We start from the raw sequence: 12,250 nt of genomic DNA, 5'->3' as shown, positions 1-12,250 counted from the left end.
TGCACGGTTATCTTTTCTCCATAGCCCTTCATTGAATTCACCACTGTCTGCACTTTTGTGATGTACTCAGCAACTGATTCATTCTTTTCCATTTGTAGTAGTTCATATTGTCTCCTTAGAGTTTGCAGCTTGATCTTCTTGGTTTTTGTGGCTCCATCATGAGATTTCTGCAGAATGTCCCATGCTTCTTTGGAGGTTTGAGCCATTGCTATCTTTTCAAAGTTAGCAGCATCTACACTTTGGTGCAAAATGAAAAGTGCCTTGCAATCTTTCTTTTCTTTTTCTCTATCAAAAACCTTTTGTTCCTCTGTTGCTCTCTCTCCCACAGGTATATAACCTTCTTCTACGAACTCCCAAACCCCTTGGAATCGCATCACCACCCTGATCTGAATCTTCCAATTTTCATAGTTCTTTCCTGTGAGAACTGGTAGATTTGCAGGAATTGAACTGCAGCCATCAAAGAACTCCTTCAAGAACACCTCCAAGAACCTTTCTTTAGCGATTCTTGCCCCTTCTATCGAAACCAATGCTCTAGATACCAATTGTTGGAACACACACTGTTCCTCACTCAATTGCAAGAGATGCAATTCACTCCCTCACATATTCACTCGTGTATCACTCACTGTTTTCTAAGCACAGAATTGCACACCTACTAGGAATAGCACGAGAGACTGAAAATGATAGAATGAAAAACAACCCTTTATTAAGATGTATGATTGCCCTTTTATACAAGCAAAACAAAGTAACAACCCTTCACTCTTAGGCTAGCACTTATAACAGAATTTTAAAATTTTGTTACTCTCTCTTATATACAAAGCCAAAACAGAATTAAACTCTCACAACCAACTGATTCTGAATATATTATTATATCACACAAAGTAAAAATGTTTATGGGTCTACATTGCAAAAGCCAAAAACCCAAGTGAAACTTCTTCTCTCTTTCAAGCTATATAGTTGATTGCCACCTATTTTGATATAAGCTAGAATAAATTTTGAGTTTTTCTCCTGCAAATATAGAGCTTTTTTTAATAGAAAAGCTCTCAAAAGTTCTTCTAGCTTTATACTCAATCTTGGCGTTTAAGGAAACTCAGAAGAAAGGAGAGTTACAATACTTAGATATATGGGTGTGGTGTCCACAATGTAGCACCACAACACAAACATGAACTAAGACCAAAAGGAAACTCAAAAGAAAGGAGAGTTACAATACTTAGATATATGGGTGTGGTGTCCACAATGTAGCACCACAACACAAACATGAACTAAGACCAAAAGCGAAAGTGAATTCTCTCAATTGAGATTTTCATTTGGATTCTCTCTTGTGAAAATTCTCACCATCAAAATTCCATGTTCCTTTTTCTATTATTTAAATTTTCTACAGTTTTTAAGTAAGGGTTATAATTTCACTAGATAGAAATGCCACAAGAGGAAATCAAAATCCAACTCACACTAGTCATCACCTCTAAATATTCAATAGCCAAATGATCAGATCACAAGTGTGAACAAGATATATTTTTTCGTCCAAAAGCTTAAGACATTAATATGCCTATATTTTCATTTCAGTAAAATACCCTGTCGTTTTTTGATACACTCGTGTTGAAGAACTCAGAAAGATTATCAGACAAATGGTGACACCACCGATGATCATTTTCACATCTTCAAAAGGGCACAATTTTCAGAAGTGTAGAAGACATCTCAGTGACTTTCCAGTGGTCAAAAGATCGAAGGCCTGGTTTATCTCCTTGAAAGGAAGCTCGTGAGTGATAAAATCATCTAACTTCACCACCTAAATTCAGGTCACGAGAAAAGAGCATTAATTGATTAACCAATTCATTGGCTTCAATTATTGGAACAATAATTCAAGAAAATTTTGGATGCAGTGCAGTCATTGTACATGTGCATTTATCAACTGATATTGTCACATAGGTTATTGCAGAAGAGAGATAACATAAAAAGAAGGTAGATAGTCAGGTTCGTTTCGGCATTCTTACAAAAAATTGAAGTCAGTTTTGCAATGTCATGGACAACATTCTCAAACATAAAAGATTGCAAAATTGAACATTCATAGGTGATATGATATATAAGCCCAACAACAGCAATAAGATTCATTCTAACATCATTTTAAAAGTTGGATTTGAGCTTAACTAAACCTCAAAATATAACTTATGGGATATGAATAATCTCTAACAAGAGTTTGATTTTGATATATTATTTATTTAAAGATAATTAAATTGTCAACTAATAAAATAGTATTGGAAATATAAGATTAACCTAACAGTGAAGGGAGAAGTCATGAGTTTGAATCTCCATTAACAAAAGCTAATAATACTACTAATTAACACTGATAAAAAAAAACTAATAAGATAGTATCTTAAGTATGATTTTCAAAATAATTGTCATAAAAAATCAATTATTTACAATAATATAACAATGTAGAATTTATTGATTAGTTTAAGAAAATTATACTGTCAATATATTTTAATTAAACTCAAAGGTATAAATGAAATCATAAAATTTTATTTTATTTTTTTTTTAAATTTTATTCAATTTTAAAGAATGATATATAAGATATTCATTTTTTGAAAAGAACACATGTAAATTCAGAGGGAATGGTAGTGGTTACTCCATTCATGCATTCTTTGGCAAAATGTGGCAATTGAGTCTTCCCTTTGATGCCTCCGAAATTTGATCCTACTATTCTGCGACCATGGAACAACTCCATTGGGTGGATGGGAAGCATTTTTGGTGATAGATGAATCCCTACTAGCACAGTCAATCCCCAACCCTGCATCATCATAAGAATATCAAAATTATAACTTGCTAAAACAACGTAGCCTTTCCCTCTAGAAGTCTTGATAAAAACATATTATCCATATTATTTTACTTAGTGGAGAGAAGAGAAGCAATATTTGTGAATAAATATTGCGATTTGCGTGACATCAAGATTTTAAAATATGGTTTGCAACAGTAATTGTGACTCCAATGAAAAGGTTTTTGTTTTTTGTTTTTCAATTATTATTGCAACTACATTAATCACATTTTTGCAATTTTTCGCAATATTAAGGAGTATAGAGTGTTGAGACTTCAATTGTGACAACAATTACAATTTAAAATCTTGGCAACATATTGTAACATTGAACCAAAAAAGCAGCAACATGAGTATATGTACCTCATGAGCAGACAAGAAGGCATCCCTTAGAACGTTCAAATTTCCAGCACATTCAAAACTATAGTGCACGCCCCCACCAGTCATTTCCCCAATTATCTGCAAAAAAATGTTTACCATTTTCCTAGTGAAAATTCATGCATATAAAGATGGTATTTTCTTTTACGAAACGAGATGAATAGAGAATTCCAACCTCATATACTGGTCTCTCATCATCCTTTGGATTTATGAAGTCGGTGATACCCATTTCTCGGGCTTGAGTGGACATATAAATGTTTCACATATGACATTAGCATTTTACATTATAACATAGTTATATTAAAAAAACAAAGTTCATGTAAAGCTTTATAGGTTTTAACATTTATGATTTTCAAAACAAGAGTATAGAAGAATAAAAGAGAACACAGAGGAATCAGAGGTACATGAAAGAGAAAATTACCTTTGATGAATTTGTCTGAGTTGATATCTACGCCTATAATTCTGGATGCACCTCTGGCTCGTGCCCCTTCTGCTACCTGTGCCAATTTAAGATGCAGGGATTTACAGTTTGGGTGAGCAAAAGAAAAGATAAAATGATATATGATAATTCATATATTTGAATACATCCTCAAGATGAGTGAACAATTTTTAAGTGTGATTAAATCTTAAACTTAAAATTAGTTACATAATTAATTTAAAGGGCTAGAACTTATAAAATATCTTAAATTTTATTGAAAAGTCAACAACTTTGATTACTAAAAAAAATATAATACAAATTAAAAAATATTTGAATATATTTTAATCATAACTAAGATCATTTTAATCTTAAAAATAAAGAAAAGCTTAAAAAGGCATAAAAGTTGAAGTAAAAAAATTGATTTATTAGTTTTCTTTGCAAACATTATTACAAAAAATATACTCTTTGACATGATTCTGCGTCAATTATATAATAATCAATGTAATAGAAAACACAATGATATTTTTTAAATTAAATAAAAATATTTTACATTATTTATTAATTAACTGATGTAGAATAACCCATTTTACAATCGTTTTTATTTTAACCAATGTAAAAAGGAGATTCTAATTCGATTCAAATAAAAATTGAAGTAGAATGGTTTTCTACACATACAAATCGCAACTCCCTTTCACTCTCATCCTAATCATTATTCTTCAAATCCTAGCCTTCTATTCCTTGTATTGTGTCACCACTGTCACCACTTACCACATCTCCTTTCTACCACCACATTGTGCCCACTACACACCATGTTGCGCCGCCACCGGCCACCACCACTAAGTACCACATTGCACCCGTCATTGTTAATGCTATTGGTTGTGTCATCATTGTTGGTACGTTTTCATTCTTCTTTGCTTTTCTTACTAGTTCCCCCCCTTTTTTTGAGCAAAACCACTCTTCTCCATTTGTAAAGAAAGTAGTCTCTATCAAGATTATCAAACTCAAGAGTTTATGTAGACTCGTAAGAATTTCATAAACCTGACTCATAGACTCAACTCGTAGACTCGTAAGAGTTCACTTTATATAATAATAATAACAAAATATCTATAAATAACATATCAATTAAACATTTCAATAATATATTAAAGAAAAATAATAAATCATAAATTTCACAATACGTAAATAATCAAGTCTAGTAATGCATCACTACTAGATAATAACCTGCAGATGTTATAGTAGTGATAAATCATTCTCATTGAGGGTTTGATATTATTAGAGAACAAGGGTTTGATGTTATTAAAGGTGACATTTTTGTATTTTAGAATAACATACTAAATGAAGGTATGTTCGAACACTAAACAGACAGAAACAACCCAAGATGACTTATATTTTGGTCTAATTTTTTTAACTTGCTAACTTGTTGACTCGATGGTCAACTCGAGAGTCTACTGAGTTTACTTAGAGTTTATAGAGTCTTCTAAAAAACGAGTTTACTCAAGAATCAACTTACAGAGAGTAAATGAACTCGTAAAAGTTAGCGAGTTAACTCAAGAGTTTGATAATCATGTTCTCTACTGTTGGAACCCTACTTTCTGTTGTTGTTGCTGCTAGTTCAACTTGTCATTGCTGTTGTAGGTACAAAAATTTAGGGTTTCTTAACTCAATGTGTTATTGTCATTGGAAAGTAACTCAATGTGTTGATACGCTGAGTCCTTGTCAATCCTTGCTTAGCATGTTCTAAACTCATCATGTATGTGTATATGCTAATTAAACCAATGTGTGTTAGTATTGTCGATTGGTGATTGGCTAAACTGTTGATATTTTAGTGAATTGGTGGCCCTTGAATTATAAAAATTGATTGAGATTCTTTGTTATTGAAATTGTGTGCAAGAGTGAATAATTCATAAATTGCTCGAAAATTGGCTTGCTATTTACAATATCCTCTTCTGTTTGTACTCTCCAAATTAGATAAGAATTTATTCATATGGCGAATAGTTACTAAGTAATCACAATTGTGCATGGTAAGGAATTGGTATAAAACAAAGACAAATTCTAGTAAGTCTTGAACTATGTAATTTGGAGCAAATAAAAATTGACTTTTAAAGTATGACTTAAATTAGTTCATCTTAGCTTTTAAAAAAAAAAAACAAAAAAGTATGCCTTAAATTAGGTCTGTTAATGGAGTTCAACGACTAATGGGATATATAGAGGATAGAAACAACTACTTCTTTAAGAAATAGGATTCTAATAATTGCTTTGCTTATATTTTTTATCCCGTGCCTTGAAATTAAACATGTTGAAATATGTGAAGTTCAGCTTTCTTTTTAGGTCTTGTCTGTGAAATTTCTATAATGACATCTAATATACTAAGAAAGAGAATGAACTAATTATATGAAGGTGAAAGTAAGCAAATACTAAACGAAATATAACAAAAGAAAATTATATAAGAAAAAGGATTAATTAATAATAAAAGAACTAGAAGACAAATATCTAAGATTCAAAATAATTATTTAGGGTCTTACTAATTTATCTTCTAGATATAATTCTTTTATTCTTAATTAGTCCTTTCTCTTAAGTAAGTTTCTTTTGTTGTATATAATTTATAATTTAATGCTCAGATTACTTTCATCTCTTTTATGATAATTCAATTCAAGAAACTCTATTCACCTTTAAAAGCTTAGGTAAAACTTTAAGAATAAATAAAGATAATCTTATAACACTATAAAGACCCTAAATGATACATAAAGTACATAAAAATTAATTTAACTACTCCAAAATCAATTTCAGGTCGTCAAACTCAACATGTGTTTACTTGTGACATTTAGCCATCAATTTTAGGTTGCACACATTGCCATTTCTTCATTCTATGTAAAAAAACGTCTCACTTTCAGGTCGCATATATATATATATATATATATATATATATATATATATATATATATATATATATATATATATACCACTACATAGGCACCGATGCTTAATTGCCGCTGCACCAATTAAAACAATGCGTTGTAATTGCTCCAAAATCACGTTTAATTTAAAAAATTACTTTCTGAAATGGTGGCCAATAATAATGAAAGATTTCACTTACCGCGAGACCCACAACACCTAAACCAAAGACAGCTACAGTTGAACCAAAATGCACATCAGCGGTATTCCAAGCAGCCCCAACACCTACACATGACACACTTCATCAATTTGGTCTAAACAACTCTTGCTCATTTCATCACGTCGTTTACTATTGTCACAATAGTTCACATAATATGATTATTATGCATCATCGATTTAATACTCAGCAAAACATATGATTAGTTAAATGTAATTAAAAGTGGCTTGTTGGTGGGGCATGCTAATTAATTAGCACAACATGATTTGTAATTTGATATTATTGTTGAGAAAAATCTTTTAAAATCTCTCGGATCTATGGAGCCTGATAATATAGATTATGCTATTATACTCTGCTGTGCTGTGCCGTTTAGCTTCCCAATTGTTCTTTTTAATAAATAAAATCGTAAGTCTATTTATCATTCAAGATCTTTCTTTTTTATTTAGGAAAAAAAAGTTAATCACACACTAATAATAATGTGTTAAGAATTTTTTTTAAAAAAGTTGAAGTTATATGTAAACAGTTTTGTAGGTTGAATTACTTTGTAACAAATGTGGTTTGTACATAAAAATGTAAAAAATGTAATAAAAAAAGTCATTGTTTGTTATGGTGACTAAAAGTTAGTGCATATTCTTAATCTCCTTCCCAATGAATAAAAAACATATTCCAGATGAAATCTCGTGATACACGCGGGGTAGTGGTCTTTGGTCCTCAATTCATTAAGGTAGGTGGTGTGTGTGCAGAAATTATTGTATATATGATTATTGATTACTGGCCAATGGATTAGGTTAATCAGGTAAAACTTTTTGATTTAAATCTCAAAAGAAAAACTTTGCCCAGAAAATTTTCTTAAAATACTTCTAAAAGTACAATTAAATTAGGTGAAGAAAACTCAATAATTTGTAAAGCTAAATGAATAAAATACTAAAATAAAAGTTGAATAATCATGTAGATGCATGCACCCGATTATATTTCATATATGCGCATGCATATAATATTAAGCTCGTGATATCCTAAATTATTGAGGTTGACCAAAGTTTCTTACCCGAAGATACGCCACAACTGAGTAAGGTGAGTCTTTTGATATTGCGGTTGAGATCGCCATTACTACCATCAATGTGAATCTTGACGATGCATGCTGAATCCACCACTGTGTACTCAGTGAAAGTTGAAGTGTTCAAGAAATGGAATATGGGTTTTCCATCCATTGTGTAAAACCTTGTTGCACCATCACTAACCATCACCTTCTTCATAGCATCCACCCCAAATCTCTCACACTTGTTGGTCTTCTCGCACTTGCAATATTTGCAATCCCCACATTCCCCATTGAAGATTGGCACCACCAAGTCCCCTTCATTCATGTCACTTACACCTTCACCCACACTCTCCACAATCCTAAAAATTCATAGCAACCACAAACACAATCACAATTCACGAGTGTCCTCACTTCAATTCAATTTCATGTAATAAATTAAAACATAATATTTTTATGTACAATTTATATAAACTTCTCTATATGAGGAAAAAAAGTGGCATGAATTGAGTTTTTTTTTTAACAAAAATTATAATCAATTTATGCAGATAACTTTTATAAAAACTCTCTCTCACTCTCTTTTAATTTCTCCAAGGTTCTCAGTTTATTTTATCTCCTCATCTAAAGAGGGTCTAAATCATTAATGTTATAATTTATCATAGTTATCAATATTTGTGTGTCCTACCCGGAAGCTTCATGGCCAAAAATCCGAGGATAAGCACGTCGAGCCTCATTCTTTGGTGCCCCATAAAAGAAGGAAAATAAGAAGCATAAAAAAAAATATTGCATAAGTTATGGTTGACTATCAAAATTCACTTATTGGTAATTAGAGATATTAAAAGAGTAAGTTAATCTCTTATCTTTCAAATAATTATATATATATATATATATATATATATATATATATATATATATATATATATACCTCGCCTTGCCAAGCCGTGAGATCCGTGTGACAGATTGTGGTGAAGAGGATCTTGATTCGAACCTCCATTTTCTGAGGAGGATGGACAAGGATACGTTCCACCACAAAGGGCTCTCCAGGACCATATGCCACGGCAGCTTCATCATGATGATGAACATTGATGATAATAATAATAATAATAATAATAATATTGAGTTATGATAGTCAGAATTTGGTGCGCATTCTTTTCGAGAATAAGATCTGAATAATGTACAATTTTGATGTTACGTACCTTTGCATGTAATGGTCTTTCCCCTTGTATCATTTGGATTCAAGTTCCCATTAGCAACCACAACTGAACTTGCCATCTCCTGAGTTGTTTTGTGATTCTTTCGTGAGTATTGAATGTGGTGCTTCCTAATGGAGAGAGCCAGAGCATATAACTAAGAAAATTTGTGTGTGATATAAATGAATGAAAGGTCAGCTATATAAAGTCTGGAGTTTTCTCTCTCAGACTAGCACACATGCGAGGGCTTTTAATTAGCATATGGCACGTGTTATTAATTTATATTAAATAATATTTAAGGAAAAGATAATTATATTGTCTTGATTTTTGGGAAAATAAATATTTTTTTGTATTAATTTATTATTTTAACTTATGGTTGAAATTGGATTTTCTCGATAAATCCATTACAAGAATTGGAATTGGAGCTCAAAGATTAATAACCACGGTTTTACTGTAAAAAAAAAAAAATAAAACACTGACAGCTTTAGCCTGGATTGTAAATCGGAGAATCATAATAATACGGATTAGTAACATCTTGTAAAATTTATGAAATCCATATATATATATATATATATATATATATATATATATATATATATGCGCGCACGCGCACATATAAAAAGTAACATAGATCATAATATAAAAAGCTTGGAGTGCTGAAAGAGATGAGAGGAAGGCTAAAACTCTAAAAAGAAAAGAGGACGTGATAAATTTTTGTTTTAGATGGAAAAAAAAGGGGACCTGCTTTGGGCACGTTTTTGGTACACCTTTCCCAAAATGTCAAAACCGCCCTTATAGCATTTTGAGTTATAAATAGTATTTTTTTTTCATTTCTACGGTGCCTTTTTTGTTTTCCTAAAATCTCACCCTTCAACTGAAACTTGCTTCTATTACCTTTCGTTAGTGTATGTTTATTGTCGTCAGTGGTGCACGTGCTTTGTTAAAGATATATAATAAAGTTTGATGGTTGTTTAATATGTTTTAAATAATATTATCAAATCAATATTTATAAAATTGCTAAAATTATTGTTAACATATAAAAAAAATAATTTCTACATGTTAAAATATAAAAAAAATTAAAATTATTTTTTTAAAAAAACTCATATGGATTGAGAATCGGTATGACTCATACGGATCATTAATCTATATGAGTTTGTTTTCTTTTAAAAAAAATTTATTTTTTAATTTTTTAATTATTTTTTATTAAAAAAATTCATATGAAATGATGATCTGTGTTTATTATACGGATTGTCAATCTATATTTTAAAAAAATATAAGGATCATTTTAGTCCTTTCACATGTGTTGTTGGGTGTTCTAAAAAAATGCTGAGTATAAAGTTCCCGAAAGTGGGCCTGGTAAGTTTTTGTTTTAGATGGAAAAGAAGAGGGCGACCAACAATTTTGCATTAGAAAAGAAACAGAAAGGGTGATGGGCCGCTAGGATTTTTTAGGGGGAGTTGTTACGTGAACTCAACATTATTGCTGGGGCACCCAGCAAACAATGAAGTGGCGAAAATGCCCTTCCGCGAAGACCATTTTCGGAAGACACTTTTTCCGGAAACTTTCCGGAAGAACCTTCTTCCAGAAGAAGATTTTGTGATTCCGGAAGAACTCAGGAAGACTTTCCGGAAGAACGTCATCCGGAATGTTTCTAGAAGAAGGTTCTTCCGGAAGATAACCTTCTACTTCCGAAAGAAAGGTCTTCCGGAAATTTGTTTTTTTTAAAAAAAATGATATTTTTAGTAATAATTTAATTTTAATGAATAAACTAAGTTATAAAATAATTAATATTATTATACATAAATAATTAGTGAACATAATTATGACTAATATTTGTAATTATTTTACGCGCATGTAAATGTAAATATTAATTTGTGTGACAATTTAGTATAATTTAAACCATAAAAATTAATTAATTCATATATTTTATTAAAAATATAAAATATTTATTATGATAACATTTAATTTGTATTACAAAAGTTAATATATAATAAAAAAATGATGATTATTTTATAACAATGTCAAGAAAAAATAATTTTCATTTTATAATAATAAGTAAAAATAAAATAATATTTAATGCATATGTAATGACGATTTTGCCCCTGTGTAATTTTCTTTAAATTTACTGCTTCACGGCTTCCATTTCACGCTTCCATTTCTTACTGCGCCTTCTTCCTTCGTTGCTTTCTTTCCTTTTCTTGTTGCTGCTTTCCACGCTGTGTAGCTTTGAAGATTTGGTGGTCCCATGAAGTATTTGAAGATTTGGTGGTCCCCGTGAAGCAGGTGTTCTGTATTTGAAGTTTTGTTAGTCGTTGTTCTTCCTATTTCGTCGGAGGTACGCATTTATGGGTATTTTTTGCGTTTTCTGACTAGTTTCTAGAGAAGAAAAACAGTAAAAAATTGTATCTGGAAGAAATTTTAAGTACAGGAGGAAGAAGTTCCGGAATGAGAATGTTGTATTTCCGGAAATACTTCTTCCGGAACTTCTTCCGGAAGTAACTATGGCCCATTCTGGAAGAAGTAGTTCCGGAAGTACTTCTTCCGGAATGAGCCTTAGTAACTTACGGAAGCACTTCTTCCGGAATGTTACCGGAATGTTACATTATTAACTAATTTTTTTATTTTTGTTTTAAAATTTATATATATATATATATATATATATATATATATATATATATATATATATTGTGGATTATTGGTTTAATTAGGTATAATGATTTGGTATAATATTAAATGATTTAGGTAACTTAATTGTATTTTGTTGTAGTAGAAAAATGTTTTATTAGTTTGTTATTATAGTGATAAGTTTAGTTTAAGTAAATAATGTAGTTATAAATTTAGAATATATTTGTATTAGTTGTTAGTATGTTTGTTAGTTAATAAGTAGTCAATTTGTGGATGTGATTATATAATAGTTTGAATATACTTGTGTATGATGCATATGTCCTGTTAATATGTTTGTTATTTAATGTGTAGTAAATTTTTGGATGTGGTTATATGATAATTTGAATGTACTTGTGTATGATGCATATGTCCTTAAGATGGACGAAGATCAATGGAGGTATGACTATGCGATGTCACAAGAAGTTTATATGGATTATGATTATGATAATGAAGAAGAATGTGGGGTGAATGAACCACATGCGGATTGTTCAAATGCTTTTAATACGTCTCAGGTAATCATAGATAATTTGAGTCATTTGGTTGAATTGATGTTTTGTATAAAAAATTAATATGTTTGGGTTGCGTTGTAGGTATTCGGTACTCGAGATGATGTTTTGCAATGGGCTCGAACAGTTGCCCATGAAAATGGATTTGT

At 30.7% G+C, this 12,250-nt stretch overlaps 1 protein-coding gene across 1 annotated transcript; it reads right to left on the bottom strand.

The window, feature by feature from the left end:
* Positions 1-1,447: 1,447 nt before the first annotated feature.
* On the bottom strand, positions 1,448-9,114 carry LOC100785720 (alcohol dehydrogenase-like 4). The gene is made up of 10 exons (XM_003516903.5): positions 8,938-9,114; positions 8,667-8,803; positions 8,427-8,476; positions 7,754-8,103; positions 6,694-6,776; positions 3,603-3,678; positions 3,357-3,418; positions 3,167-3,262; positions 2,621-2,782; positions 1,448-1,783 (listed from the first exon to the last, which is right to left on the bottom strand). The coding sequence occupies exons 1-10, from the start codon at positions 9,011-9,013 to the stop codon at positions 1,673-1,675; spliced, it is 1,203 nt and encodes a 400-aa protein (XP_003516951.1). The 5' UTR covers positions 9,014-9,114; the 3' UTR covers positions 1,448-1,672.
* Between the last annotated feature and the right edge of the window lie 3,136 nt (positions 9,115-12,250).

Source organism: Glycine max, chromosome 1, assembly GCF_000004515.6.
Source record: "Glycine max cultivar Williams 82 chromosome 1, Glycine_max_v4.0, whole genome shotgun sequence".
Lineage (NCBI taxonomy): Eukaryota > Viridiplantae > Streptophyta > Magnoliopsida > Fabales > Fabaceae > Glycine > Glycine max.
This window is presented reverse-complemented; position numbering and strand designations above follow the sequence as displayed.

Bases quoted from the DNA above. Each gene is read 5' to 3' on its own strand.
- LOC100785720 (XM_003516903.5), bottom strand. From the start codon at position 9,013: ATGGCAAGTTCAGTTGTGGTTGCTAATGGGAACTTGAATCCAAATGAT. The intron at 8,477-8,666 runs GTATATATATAT...GGGGCACCAAAG, and splicing joins TCACGGCTTGGCAAGGCGAG to AATGAGGCTCGACGTGCTTA. The intron at 6,777-7,753 runs GTAAGAAACTTT...TGTCATGTGTAG, and splicing joins CAGTTGTGGCGTATCTTCGG to GTGTTGGGGCTGCTTGGAAT.